The sequence below is a fragment of the Lates calcarifer genome, linkage group LG10, assembly GCF_001640805.2.
Source record: "Lates calcarifer isolate ASB-BC8 linkage group LG10, TLL_Latcal_v3, whole genome shotgun sequence".
Classification (NCBI taxonomy): domain Eukaryota; kingdom Metazoa; phylum Chordata; class Actinopteri; family Centropomidae; genus Lates; species Lates calcarifer.
In genome coordinates this window covers 18,085,930-18,100,791 of record NC_066842.1, presented here as the reverse complement: position 1 = coordinate 18,100,791, position 14,862 = coordinate 18,085,930, and the positions used below count along the sequence as shown (strand labels likewise).

At 40.5% G+C, this 14,862-nt stretch overlaps 1 protein-coding gene across 2 annotated transcripts in view; it reads right to left on the bottom strand.

Moving 5' to 3' along the window:
- Positions 1–14,065, bottom strand: part of mrpl23 (mitochondrial ribosomal protein L23) — a 35,988-nt gene extending 21,923 nt beyond the window's left edge. The window contains exons 1-3 of one of the 2 annotated variants that reach the window (XM_018664305.2): positions 13,902–14,065; positions 12,448–12,570; positions 716–798 (exon numbers count right to left, since the gene is read on the bottom strand). In XM_018664305.2, coding sequence (XP_018519821.1) covers positions 716–798; positions 12,448–12,570; positions 13,902–13,921 — 226 coding nt within the window. In that variant the 5' untranslated portion in view covers positions 13,922–14,065. The remainder of the gene's footprint in view (positions 1–715; positions 799–12,447; positions 12,571–13,901) is intronic. The other variant, XM_018664306.2, reaches the window with a different exon arrangement.
- Positions 14,066–14,862: the final 797 nt, after the last annotated feature.

The window sequence follows — 14,862 nt, the reverse complement described above, 5'->3', positions numbered from 1 at the left end:
CTTAAAATTGGTATGTGAGCTAGAGGTATGAGAACTGATCTGAAACTAACTTGTGAACAGTTAGAGTTTACATGTTTTGTAAGGTCATGGTGACCTTGACCTTTGACAAGTATCCAAGTAATGTTTGTACCAAATTTGAAGACATTCTTTCCAGGCATTACTGAGATTTTGTGTTCATAAGAATGGGACGAATGGACAGACAACCCAGCAACATAGTGTCTCTAGCCATAGCTGTCGCTGGTGCTGGGGCATAAAAAACAAACCTGCTCTGTAGTTGTTGGCACACTGCAGTTCACACTCTCCATCTCACGTCAAACACATTTTTTTCCTGTGATGATGACGCACCACTCGATCCAATATAATTGCCAAGTTCTCTTGGATCCATTCTGGTATTAAGACATATTGGCCCAGAGATTCTTGACTTATGACAATACAATGGGATCCCACCTGACTCAGTGAGACTAAATATAAGTTGGATTCAGCCCTGACTTGGGTCCCAGGATCAGGTCTCAGTTACTAGGACCAGAATGGACCTGTGAAGACCTATGATGTAAGCTAGGGTTCATGCGTCTGTGATTACTAACTGTTAGTCGCCAAATATAATTATTGTCCAGTAGTATATACACTATATACATCATTAAGTATATGAGAAATATTTCATGAGGTAGTGTCAACCACTCTGTATGTGCTTGTGCAAAGCAGTGTGGACACTTACCATACTGTATCCTGGTGCGGACTGCTCCCACAGGGACGTTATAGATACTCTCCAGGTAGTTCTTTACATCATACTTGGTCATTCTGTCCAGACATGTCCAGAACAGACAGAGAAGAGATACACAGACAGGCAGGGAGAAAGAGAGAGAGAGAGAGAGAGAGAGAGAGAGAGAGAGAGAGAGAGAGAAAGAAGAACACAGGTTATGTAAGGCATCCAGCATCTGTGTTTGTGTGGGGTAAGGCGTGGTTTGAATGTGTGTGAGGTAGTAATAGGGTGAGGGTAGATGTCTGAGATTGCAGTTCAGCATTTGTAGGGTTATATGCTGGGTCACTGGCCATGAAATAACACCACGTTCACTTAATTGACACTGACATAGAAATAATACAGCCTATTTCCGCACTGCATTCCCATAAACTCTGCTGTTATATTACCTACTGTAACAGACAGGACACTCCCCTATAAACTCATATTCAGCTTTTATTCTCTGGACCATAAAGTGGAGAGAAGAGAAATGTGAGTGTCAGTGTTCATCCAATTAGCTGTCTGCATGTATTGATCGCACCCGGTGAAACCCTACACAGGAAGTAAGCCTGGCACCAACTGATCCGGTGGGCCAGCCCAGCTAAAGCTAGCCCACTGGGCAGCATTTGGAACGGATTGCTCCGACCAGAGGAAGAAAGGCTTTTAACTGCTAATCAATCTAGCCAATTGGATTAGCTTGGTAGAGAGCACTTCCCAAATGCGTCTGACAAAGTGCTTAATAGCAACGTTGTGGTCTGACATGAGTGCCTCGGATATGGCGTCTTCTATCACCTCATATGTTTCTTTGATAGGATAGGATAATGTAATATTCCCTATTTTTCAGAGGACACAGCACAATATCTTGAGCTGTTGTAACAATATTAGGTGAGGCAAACATTTGCATGAGAAAATCTCATCTGTGAACACAAAGACTCTTTGTACTTAAGAGTGATGTAATATATGTTTCCATGCTGTACAAACAATTGCTTTTTTCCTCTATAATAGGCTAAGGTTTGGCAAAGCCGACACTGATGTAGACCTAGAACACTTCCATTTGACCTGCTAAGTTGCGTTTATCGAGAAAGGTAAGCTCACATTTACGACACTTGGGTAATTATTTCCACATTTGATTCCACCATTACAGAAAGTAGAATGGTTTGATGTGGTGGCCCTTCTACCAAAACACCAACTTCAGGCAGCTGCCTTTGAGAGAAGAGAGAACTAAGCACTCACTGATCACACTCACTCTCTCAGAGCCAATAATGTTCCAAGACCACTGGGAGTGAGGGTGGAGGGGAGCTCTGCATCACTGTGTGAAGAAAGGTGTAAACAAACTTGTTAAGGCTTCTTCGGGCCTATTTGTCTCCTTTTACCCAGCCAAGAGGAGAGAAATGTATTTCGTAAGATGTGGCATGCAGATGCGTCTTTCTGCTCCATTAGCACCCACCTCCCCCCAAAACCCCCGTCTTGCAGTGTGTGTGCCAGAGGGCAGTGAAGCGGAGCAGAGTGACTGGGGGTACTTGAGATCAAGAGAGGAAGAAAGAGAGAGTGATTGCGCTGAGAGACGGGTTTTCCTAGAAAGCAGCTGTGGAGAACTGGAAGAGAGGAAAGTGGCTTGGGGACTGCAAGGTCTCCTCTGGATCATTAGCAGGGGGAACACTGATCCTGATTAATGAGGAGAACATTTTCTAAATCCCTACTGCTTTTACCACTCCAATTATCCAGCCACCACAGACATACAGATAATATATATGATGCATGTGCGAGCACAGTCACGTCTGTTACTCTGCACAAGATGACCATGCACGTACAAATATGCTTAACAGACAGGTATTAGTTATGGCTGAAAACGCAAATATAATGAATAAAGAAAACCAAGAACACACATCAACCTTATGATAACTAAAGTATCAATTACAGTAATAAGTCAAATGGAAAATTGAAATCTAAAGATTTTTTTTAATATGATAAAAACATATCTATAAATATGAATTTTACTTTTTTAGATTAGATAATCATAGAAGGCTACAACTAACAATTATTTTCATTATCTATTAACCTACTGAGTACTTTCTCTATCAAATGTTTAGGCTGTGAAATATAATGTATAATAATAATAATAAAAATGTGAAAAAACTGCCTTCACAGTTTCTGAGAGCTCACGGTGATGTCTTCATTTTCTTGTTTTATCTGACCAACAGTCCAAAAGCTAGATTTAATTCTTTTCATTTTAAATCACTGTCAGACACAGTATGACAAATAAAAGCACCAAATCATCAGATTTGAGAAGCTGGAGCCAAAGAATATAATGATTACATCCACACTAGGGCTGCACAATGAATCGAATTTTAATTGCGATCACACTTTTGGATTCTCATAATTAAATGAACATGACCGACCGTGATATTGACGTGCTCCACTCATAAATATCCAGCCAACATCGCTGCAAGTGCTCCCTGTGGCGGCAGTTCAGAGTAACAATAGTGAGCAGATGGGCAAAATGAAAATTAAACGTCTGAAGCAGAAGGCAAAGAACTAGTCCCTCTAAACAGATCATCATCGGTTCAGGACCCTCTTTCATGACCCCATCATCCTTCAGAGGGAGCTGGTGGTGTCATCCAACCAGGTAAAGAAAAACTAAATCACCTGATAGCAAGATGACAAAATTATCAGACTGGGGCTGATATCAGTGAACACTTGTACTCTATGTGGACTAACTCTGATCAACTTTGTTCCTTTTCAGGGCAGCGCATGCTACAGTTTGGTTAGCACTGTTAACCACATCGGCACCACAGCACAAAGTGGTAAGATAATCCATTATTTTCCCTATTCCCCTCTATATAACACAAACACTGCTCTTTAAATTTTCAGACAGACTGCATTCTTCTCGACTTGTACTCATTTTAATTGTGTTTCTATACACAGGACTAGAAGGCAGGACACTAGGGAGACCAGCGGACCAACCACGGGACGAGACATGATGGGCAGATGGACGAAACTGGTTCAGTGGGCATCGGGAGGGGACAGGCCATTTTGCACCCGTCCTTTGTCGGATGATCCAACAAAGGACGGGTGTAAAATGGCTCTCTCTTCCTTTCCTGATGCCCACAGAACCACTTTCATCCATCTCAAATGAAAAGGAGCTGAAGACAGACACCCAACAGGCAGGAAATGGAAGGACCCAAAGGATGCGACAGAGCCCTCAGGAGTCTCAGTGACTTGTGTGTCACAACTACTGCCATGTCTTAATCTCTGTCATGAGTTTGATAAGTCATACACAAACAATTTCTCAGCACATCCTATGACAACACACGTTGTGTTGAAAGGCAGCTGGAATGGAGTGGAATGGATAATGATCAGCATTTTTGGATTCTTATAATTAAATAAACTTGATCATCTGTGATATCTTCATATCAAATCAAACAGTTCCTAAATTAACATCGATCCAGCGCTGGTGCCCGTGCACCCTGCAGCAGCAGTAAAGAGTAAAAACTGTGAGAGAGAAGACAGGCAAAACAAAAATGTAATGTCTGGAGCACAGGGCAAAGAGCTAGTCCCCTAAAACAGATCTTCATCTGTTGTTTGGAAGTGTTACAGATTCAGGGAAAGCGGTGTTAAGCAAGAACAAATCGTAAGCAAAGACTGTAAGAGACTTGTGTCTGCACTGCAAAGCAACACAATGAACCCGTTCAACCATCTGAAAAAACACCACAAACTGCAGTAGGATGAATGCGTGAAGTGTCAACTCATCCTTAACAGCTATGTTTTACAGCATGTCACTGTATCCATCCAGCTCCAAAAGACGGACTGAAATAATCAATGCAATCACATTTCATCTGGCAAGAAGTCTGTGTCCAACAAACACTGAGTGAAAGCAGTGCTCTGGTATTTCAATTTCTGTTAAAATAAGGACCAGTCTTAGCAGGAGTGTAGCACAACATAGAGGTGAAAGCTGTCCCTCTGTTCCTTCAGTGTTAAAGTAAAAGTAAATAGTAAATAAAAATATTTTGTTTCTAAAAATCAATGAATCATCGTGAAAAATACTAAAATAATTCTGATTATCATTTTGGCCATAATTATGCAGCCTTAATCCACACACATAAATACTGTACACTACATTAACAGGGGTTACATGAGGCAGCTGCTTTCTTTCTGACCCGAGTCAATACATGACTTCCATCTCAGCTATAAACTGGAATCCAGTCTGAGAGAAAGCCTTGAGCTGAAAGCTGAGGAGAAAATGTCAAGTTAAGCGTGTACATAAACAAGGCTAAACTTAGACAAAGGGTGTGGTGTCTCCAATAGTGATGCAGGCAGCATCTGATCATCATCCCAGTATAAACACCCATCTGACTCCACAGGCTAACCTTTCACACTTCTGCCTCTCAGGAAGAATGAAAACTTGTCTCCAGCAACTGCCAGGGCTAAAGGAATCGTTCCTCAGCAACTGATATATATTTACACGCAAACACACATGCTACAAAGATTCCTCGCCCAAGATGATGAAAGAACTCTAAACACAAAACCTAGAAGGGCATGAGATGACGCAGACGATGGATTAGTTTCAATTATGGTCGGTTGTTGCCGAGCAGGTTTAAAAACAGGCATGCTGGCATCATGGTTAGAAAGCAATTTAAAAAGTTATATTGTTCTGTATTGTTCAAGGGGAGGTGTACAAGGGAGATATAACACCTAAATCTGATATCAAGTGGTGCTAAAAGAAATAGGTCTCTGAAGGGATACAGGCACGGATGAAGGAGCAGAGTAAACTTGATGCCTTTGTTTTGCTCCGCTGTGACATAGTTCTGTGTGTGACAACAGAGCAGAATCTGCAGATTAATACACACACCTCTGTCAGCTGTTTCCAAATGTAAGACCTCCTCTGCAGCGGACTTACATGCTCCTAGATATGTTCTTTTCTCAACTGTGGGCTAATACACACCAAGCCAGGGAGACTGTGAGTATCAGTTCCAGTAGTTTAAGGCGGTCCATTTACACCTGTGCTCCAAAAGCATATGAGAGAAGTAGGTGAAAGGGCACAGTTAGAAAAATGCAAGAGAGGACAGAGGCAGCTTTGACAGTGTTACAATAAAGATGGTGAATGAATTCTGAAAGTTCAGAGACTGCCACTTGTCTATTAATGTGCTGGTGTTAAAAGAACATCTGCCAAGTGAATGGGTGGTGCCTCTGTTGTACATAAAGGATGCCCTATATAGCCACCCACTCACTATCAACCACAAATAATGCACAACAAATATTGACTGAAAAATTAGGCGGATCTGGATTTTTGGCTGAATAATGTTTGTCGATGCTGAAACAGGTTTTTTAAAACTAATGCTGAGGAAATCAGGAAATTGAGATGTCCTAGTCAACTACAACACATACCACAGAACCCCATCGTCTCCAGTTCAATACCAGCTGAGGACATCTGTTGCATGTCATCACCCCCCACCTTTTCCCTGTTTCCTTTCCATCACAAATACAAAAAAAATTTCTTGGAAAAATAAAATATGTTTAATAAAAGTTTGCAGTATAGGAAGCCCTGAACAGAACAGTGGCACCATAAAATGCTGGATTCATTAACCTTTACATGCATTGGGGAGAAAAATGGAGAGTTGTGAATAAATACAGAATTATTTTGCAGTCAGAGATTGATAATAGAGGGGCTAACCATCAGCGTGTTTCTAGAGTTTGTCGCTCTACATGTACTGATTTGACTCACAAGATCAACTCATGGAAAACAGAATTTGGTGAACCCAGCTTTCAGTGGGATATGTGATTTTTCTTCAAGACGTCAATAAAAAAAATGTGTGTATGCAGATGACTCGCCAATATTTATGGCAGCAAAAGGTGGTTGCTGGTGGTGGATTATAAATACCAAAATAATGTTAGTAAAAGTATCAGATTTGGGTTAGTTTAAACTTCATACTGACGCTGTATGTCAGAAATGTTGCTAGTGAACAAGTTCATGAGACTATATGACGTTTTTCACCAGCACACATTATCCACAAAAAAGCAAAACCAAGTCCAAAGTTTCACTCAAACAGCAACTCCTGAGGTGACAGTTATCCTCAATTTAATCGCAACATGTTCGTGCTACAGGCTATACTCAATGTATTGCTGATACCTGCGGGCTTGACCAATAATGAACTATTTCTACAGACTAAGACATCAGAAACTGGTGTAGATCTTTTTATTAGGTTAACTACAAACTGAGTTTAGAAGTGGGAAAGTGGGCAACTTAATAAATGTGAAAAACTGTTGATCTCGTAATTGAGATTCACCTTCGAGTCGGATTAGTGGTCATGGTGAGTCATGTTCCAGTAATGGTGTTTGTGTTCCATTGTATAAACTGAATGCCATGTCACAGTCATTGTAAATTCCTGAACGCTATAACAACATTTGATACAAAGAATGGGGATGCTGCCACTGTCATGTCCCTCTTGTTTTAAGAAGAACTTTACTTTGTATGTGGATGATTCAGTGACCATCATGCCTTCTGTGGCTACCATGAATCCTCCTTGGAAAGGTTGCTTGTTTTAGCAACTTGACTTGGCAAACCACTAGAAGGCTTTTAATGTGGCTTCTTGTTTGATAGAAGCTAGATTGCATGTACATTTTTATGGTGCCTTTTTGGTTGGCAGATCAACTTTAAGTATCACAAGGGAATGAAAAGGAAGAGGATGCAGCCACACATAGCAGTGATGCATAGTTGCAGATTTGGAGGACCCTGACTACATCAGCACATCATCAGAAAATATCTGGCCTCCTTTTCCTGTATTTCGTTATGTTGTCCTGAAAACCCATTTAAAAGTGGTGACTGCCAAACCCCCATTAAAGCCGCCACACACATTAATTTGTTAATTTTCTAACAGAATTCCCTGTCTGAAATGCCCTTGCATCAGCTAATACTGCAAAATTATGTAATGGCACAAGTGGAAAATATTATACATGCCAAACACAGGAAAAATGCATTAGCAAAGAGGAACAGGGTACTTTTTCGATTACTGACTGAAAGACAGGACAAATTTACTTGGCAAACTGTGGTCTCAAAAGAGCAAGAGCATTCCTCAATAACAACCAACTAAACAGTCCGTCTAATATGTAATGCTTTGTGTTCTAATAAGCCTCTTAGACTTTATTTTATGTGTAACCTTTATTAACACGCTGTACAGTAAATATCCAAGGTACACCAAAAAGTCCATGCACACACACATGCACACACAACATCAAAGTATATTGTGTCAGAGCGGTTTAGTGGTGAGAATGAAACAGGAGAGTTGTTTTCTGCACAGATGAAAGGCAAAAGAAAGCCGCTCCTCATTGTCAGCCTGGCCCATTGTCAGGTTTGGGTTGAGATACGCACACTCACTACTTTAACCCTCCCATCAACACAGACAATACATGCACTGAAGTTGCTCAGCACTAAGTATCAAGATCATAATAGCAGACTTTGTTTAGAGGGAAAGCCATTGAGGAACCTGAGACTTCGGGAGAGAAGAGACAGTTGAGAAGTTGAGAGTATGAGAGCAGCGTGTGAAGGATTAGATTTATTGTTCGGGTTTTGGTCTGACAATAGAACAGAAATAGATCAAAGACCAGGTCACCAGGAGTCACTACACTTCTTGCAGAGAGACATGGTCAGTAAAGACTCGACAGTTCATTATGCTCCTCCACTGGCTTGCTAAATGACTTCCTATGACATAAACTGAGGTTAATTAGTGTGAAAAATGACCCAGTTTCCAACATGAGCCATGTGTTTATGAAGTGGAACGGAAAGAGAGTGATTGCCATGGCGATCATAACATTCTTTGATCCAACAGGTACTGTACAGTTGTCAAAGTGGAAAGACAATGTGAGCTGCTGTGTAGCAGGGTGAGTTTGCTCAAGTCTGATTACAGTGAGAAACCACAGCATGGTCTGGTTTCATAGTTATTAGACAGGAGAGTAGCATGAAATGTGACTGTGTAGTAGAGTGAACACAACGTTCAGTGTTGTGTTCTTTTCTTTGTGTGTGTGTGTGTGTGTGTGTGAGAATGCTGGCCTCTAGCCATGCCAGGTGAGGTAAAAGAGGTGTGTGTGGGTGTAAACCTAGAAATTTGATGATGTTCCTTCTAGAGCAGAGAGGAAATACTAACATAGCACAAAAGGTTTGAGAACAATCAAAAAGACAAACAAATACTTCCCTCCAGCAGGTAGAAAGAGAATTATGAGAGAATACGGCCCAGGTGTCTCAAACTACAAGTGCCAAAAAGGGATTGGTTTTGGATGTGTTGCAAAGTGTTTACAAAAAGCACAATAAACAGCAGAGCCCAGGGTGGGACAGAGGGAGAGGACAGAGAAAGACATGCAGATGATAGCATGTGAGTGATACAGCAAACAAGCAAGAAAACTAGAAAAAAGTGATAGAGAACAAGACAGACAGCTATGGATATCTACTCCCAGGTGTCACTGAGATAAAGGCCATGTTGTGTGAACGCCAACATTACTACTTCTCATTAACAGCTGCTCGGCACTACAACTTACCCACACTAACACCGCCTACCCCCGAGAGTCATAACTACAACAGCTTTCACTGCCGTAATGACTCAGACTCATCAATAAGCTGGGAGTGGGAGTGATATTTGGTGAGTGTCACTGTCTCTCCATGTGTGTCCATTTACTACATTGTGTGTATGAAAAGTAAAACATAACAGTGTTTCAAGCACACACTGAGGCCCCAGCAGCATATCAATCAGCCATGCACCTCTCCCAGGCATCAAAGACTGCAAGAAAAAAAACCTTACACACCCTTATAAACACACACGCACCCTGCACTTACCCACTTTTGTGCATGTATACACAAAGACACACACCATTCTCACAAACTGACTCACCCACACTCACAAGTGTGCACACAGACACAGACACACACACACACACACACACACACACACACAGACACACACACACACACACAATTACATAAGCACCCTAGGAGTTTGGCAGAGAAGAGGCAAGAATCAGAGTGGGAGGCCAGGCACCTGGATGAACAGATTATGGTCTAAACCCCACCAGAGACACATAGATGATCTGCCTCAAACTTCAATTTTTCTCCCCAGTGTGGGCTCTGGGCCTCTCATCGCCTGAGGAACACTGCGAACCTCAGTGACCTTGGCTTGCGGAGGTAGTCAAAATCAGCTCATCACTACTAAGTGCTGACTGGTTAGGACCTCCTGTTGCGTTTTATGACAGAATACGCACTGTCCAAACCCACCAAAATGACTAGTCATATATGTGTATAGAAATATATGTATGAGTGTTCATGTGCAAAATTAGAAGGCAGTAAAGTTGTGTTATATATAGCATACTCCATTGGACACGGGTTTTGGAGAATGATCAAAAACATTTTGCTTTCATTTTCTGTGTATATATTAATATCGGACCCTCTACATGACTAATGTTTGACGTCTCCCTGTCTACAATATCTCCACTGCAGTGCCAAACAAAAGTACTTTTGACCTTACTTCCCATGTCAAACCTTCACAAGTCATTATTGCAACTGATCTCATTAAAGACAGCCATAAGGTGGAAAGATCTGTCCATACTGTTGAGTACTGACATTTCTGTTCTTGAGGCTGTCACACCACCTGGTGGCCATGATGCCCAACTCCAGCATATTACTAATCCAGGAGGACTGCCTCAGTGCCAGTAAAAACAAATTATTGCACCCTAAAACGTGAAACATATCTGGTTGATACTTCACTACTTCTGTAGTCTCATAAAACAACAACCTACATTAACTTTGATGCCAAATATATCATAATAGTCAATTTAACATCCCTTACAGGGCATTAGCACAATATATTTTATTCTTAAACAGCGCTGTCAATTTTGCTATGAGTTATAGTCAGTGGGATGCTATTTTTCATAATAATGATAATTATCATCCAGCCTGCTGAAAATATGGGGTGTTGAATGCATATCAGTTCTGAAATTCTGCTCTTGAGGCTGAGCAGCCTATACTTTAAGAAGACAACTGCTAAAAACATCAATATGTGCAATTAAGGTGCTAAACATTTTATCAAATATAAATTTACAAATTCCATTTTGGACCAATTTATATGCTTCTAACTTGTGGGTAGTAGCAGTTTCACAGGAAATAATGTACTATGGTATGTACTGTATGAGTACAAGTGAGTAAGTAGAGAAATATATTGTGACAAAAAGAAACTATAAATAAAATTTCCCAGGAACATAAAACTGCTTTAGATCAGATCAGATTTGACATTACTTATAGGTAATAATTTATAATAATGGACATTATCATTGAATAATATGTGTGGTATTTCTGTAGTGGTAGTTTCTGGTGAATTCACAGAAACTTTCCATGGGAAGTTAAGCTGGGTAATTCTGGAAATACTGAATTTTAAAAATTGTCATTTTTGACTGTATTTGTGAGTAGAACTTTAATTGATTTTTTCATTGAACAACAAAAAAATATGAATGTGGAATAAGATAAACATATAAACACGGTGTTAGCTATCTTATATTTAGCATATCTGATTTACTGGCTAGCTAGATACTCTATAAACACATTTTGATTTCTTTTTTGCTGGTTAAACTTTAATACCATGGATCAAATATATTTACCCCTGTACTATCATCAAAACTTAGTTGACTGGATGTAGTCTGTGAGCTCAAATGCAGTAGTGTGGCTGTAGTGTGCAGGATTCTAGACATTATCTGTGTATGTGATGGAGGAATGCACAGTATATCCAGGGAGCATGGCATCAATAGCACTGCATTAAGTAGTGTGCTGTGTGCATGGGATTGAGGAATGCAAAGCGCAGGGTAGAAATTCAGCTGAATTTGCATTAAATCTGGTTGTTTTAACCAAGATTATAGTGCAAGATGTTGTTTTTTCAACTACATTTAAGTTCCCTGTTATAAGCAAACCTGCAATTTTGCAAATTTCCAGTTTATTCCCATTAATTCTAGTTAATTCCCATATATTTCTGTTTATTCCCATATATTCTCCTTAATTCCCATGGAAAGCTTCCAACTTTGAAAATTCCCAGAATTTTGCAACCCTAGGGAAAATAGAGTCAGAGTACCAAACACAAAGGTACATTTCTGATAATAGAAAATACTCATGATTGCCAGCTGACCTATATGATTTGCAAACCATCTTTCTTCAAAGAAAAATAAATATTTCTTGACCTTTGTGAATGAAGTCGCTGAACACTAAAGAGGTATGAAAAGTGGGTGTCAGAGTACAGTTTTTCATCTTTTACTTAAAAAAAGAGACATTGCTAATATTTAGGAGACTGTTTGATTCAGCACAGGCATACATTAGTCTTTTTGCAGAGTACAGTCGTAGCTTTTTGGTGGCATGACAATATGTAGTACAACGTACCTACCTGAAGATGGTGTAATAATCTAAGGAAACATTATACAGATTGCCAACATCACATAAAATTTGACTTTCCAAAAGCTATTATACATAAAACAGGGTTGAAATGACTCCAACATCATATCATTCATCCACAACACCTCACCCCATCCACTCTGCCCCTAGGAGCTTGGAACATAAGTGCAATTGACATTCCTCTTAAGAGACTTGATGCTGCAAAGGGTGGCCCTAGTGTTACACTAATAATGCTGAACTAATTACTTGTTTGAGTGAGTAGTCAGTCCACTTAATTTAAGATGTGTAAATAAAAACTTACTCCATTGGGATGCGAAACTGGACAGTGTCAAGGGGCTGCTCTTTTCCTGGCCTCACCAGGGTCAGGAACCATTTGGGTCTGAAGATCCTCAGTTGAGGGTTTCCCAGCTGGTAAAGAGGGTATCTGAGAGGAGAGGCAGACTCTAAACATCTACAATTTCATTCTCAGACATCCTACAGTAAATTCTACAATCACAATAATGACAATAATCACAATAATCCTATAGAACTGTAAGTGTATAGAACTGTGCAGCTGAGTATTGCCATAAGTTGATGTGATTAAAGAGAGAGCTGTGTAATGAAAACCCACAGGGTGTGATCACACAAACTACACTCTGCACCTTGATGTGATGTCTGCCATTCCAAATGTATGGAAGTATCAGGCTTTGTTCACCAACTCATCACATACTGTGGCTGTCTATGTTGGGAGCTGAACAGTGGGTTTATCAGAGTATTTTCATTGAAAACATCTGGATTCTTATCACATCTCTTCATGTAAGCATCCAGCTCAGTTGAAGGCATACAATGGTGTGTTTGATAATGTCTTGTCTTGGTAGTAGTATAAATGTCTTACCATATATCTGGTTTACAAAAGGATGAAAGAATAAAATGGCAGCAAAGAGTTTACTTGATGGCAATGCAAGACTGCTGGGTCTCTCTTAAGACAAAAAAGACATGGATAAACCTCTCTATGCATAGTTTCCTGAAGATTTACCAATATTACAGATGCACCAACTTTCAATTTTATCTCTAAATTAAGTGATTTAGATTATCTGACTCCACTGCTGGCCTGTTTATGACCTGTCTGATCACCTGACTGCTCTTGTCTTTTGCCCAGACTTCACTATAGTGATGCTACAATGCCCCCAGATTTAAGCAGTCAATTTGGTGTGTACAATGTTATCATTATCAATAGAAATGATGGTCATAACGACAAAAAGTAAATTATCCTTAGTGTGGCACCTCCTAAGCAGTAATAGCTTTTATACCATCTACCAAGACTTCAAGACACTGCACAAGAAAATAGCCCGTGACAAATACAACCCTCTCTACAACCAAATCGGTGACATTGTTGCCCTGATGCAGTATAACTAGACATAGGTGAGTTACTTCACTTCCTACAAACCGTGCACCGACGTCTGTTTTTAGCATAGCTGGCTAACGGTGGCTAATTTCTGTTGCGTAACATTATTTAAATTTCACAGTGAGCACATAAGTCAGTCCTCAACACGCACCAACAGTATGTATGAAAATGTATAAAGAACTTGTGTTGCACAGCTGTATTCAGAAAGATAGGAGCTAGAAGGTCTAAGACTGGGAAATGCCAATGTTAGCTGGGTTTTGCTAGCTTACCAAGCTGCCAGAAAAGGGGACTAGCAAAGACTTAATCTCTAGCTACACTGTCCTTACGCATATTTACAACTAGAAATGAAAAGGAAAAAACCTGACACTTACAGTAGTCTTGTTACTGGCATCGTGGAAACGGTCTGTTGTGAGACATAAGCTAACAGCTAGTAGGCTGTTTTGTAGTCTTTTCAAGGTTGTCAAATGCTACACGTGTATGGATGTACTTCCGGGGACATTCGCACTGCGCATGCGCACTAGGTTTGGTCCGTGCCCTTGAGGAAAAGTTCAGTTCATGGATGTACTCTTGGTTTGCAGCTCGGAAGTAGGTACTTAAGGTGCACTGTATGCCTTTATGCCAGAGTACATGCACACATACTGTATTCATTACAGCTGGACAGATGTAGAAGTAAAAACAGACATTTAGATAGTGATAATGAAATTTGCTATATCACTGCTTAAATATGCAAAATATTCAACCAGCACTTGTCAGTTATGGATCAGAGAGTAAAACTCCCTGAATGCTGTACTTTTCCTATAAAAGTGTCCCATTTGATCCAGCAGCATTTATCTCATCCTTGGAGTGGAGCTCATGTTTGTTTTTAAGAATGGGTTTCCATTTTGGGAATGTCAGTGCTTTGTGTTTTTTCTCAGGGTACATATGATGAGACAGCAGCAGAGGGAGACCTTGTCTCATTGCTCTTTCAGACTCTGTGCCCCAGCATCTGACCTCACACCCACTATGATGTGCCTGTAGCGGGGGTAAGAATGATCGAAGGCCCCCTGAGTGGAACATAAGTCCCTGGCTCAGCTGGTGCAGACCTGGCAGGAAATGGACCACACTGACAGCCTACACTATGCCTGGGGGGGAAGTTTCCATCAGTTAAGATGCCATGGTACACGTGTGTGTGTGTGTGTGTGTGTGTGTGTGTGTGTGTGTGTGTGTGTGTGTGTGTGTGGAGGGTGCCGGAGGACAGTTAGGTATTTGATTATTATGCAGTTGTTGTAATGTTCACCAGTTGGCACTGGTATTTGTCACATTATATCAGAATGTTCTGCCATCTCTACAGTT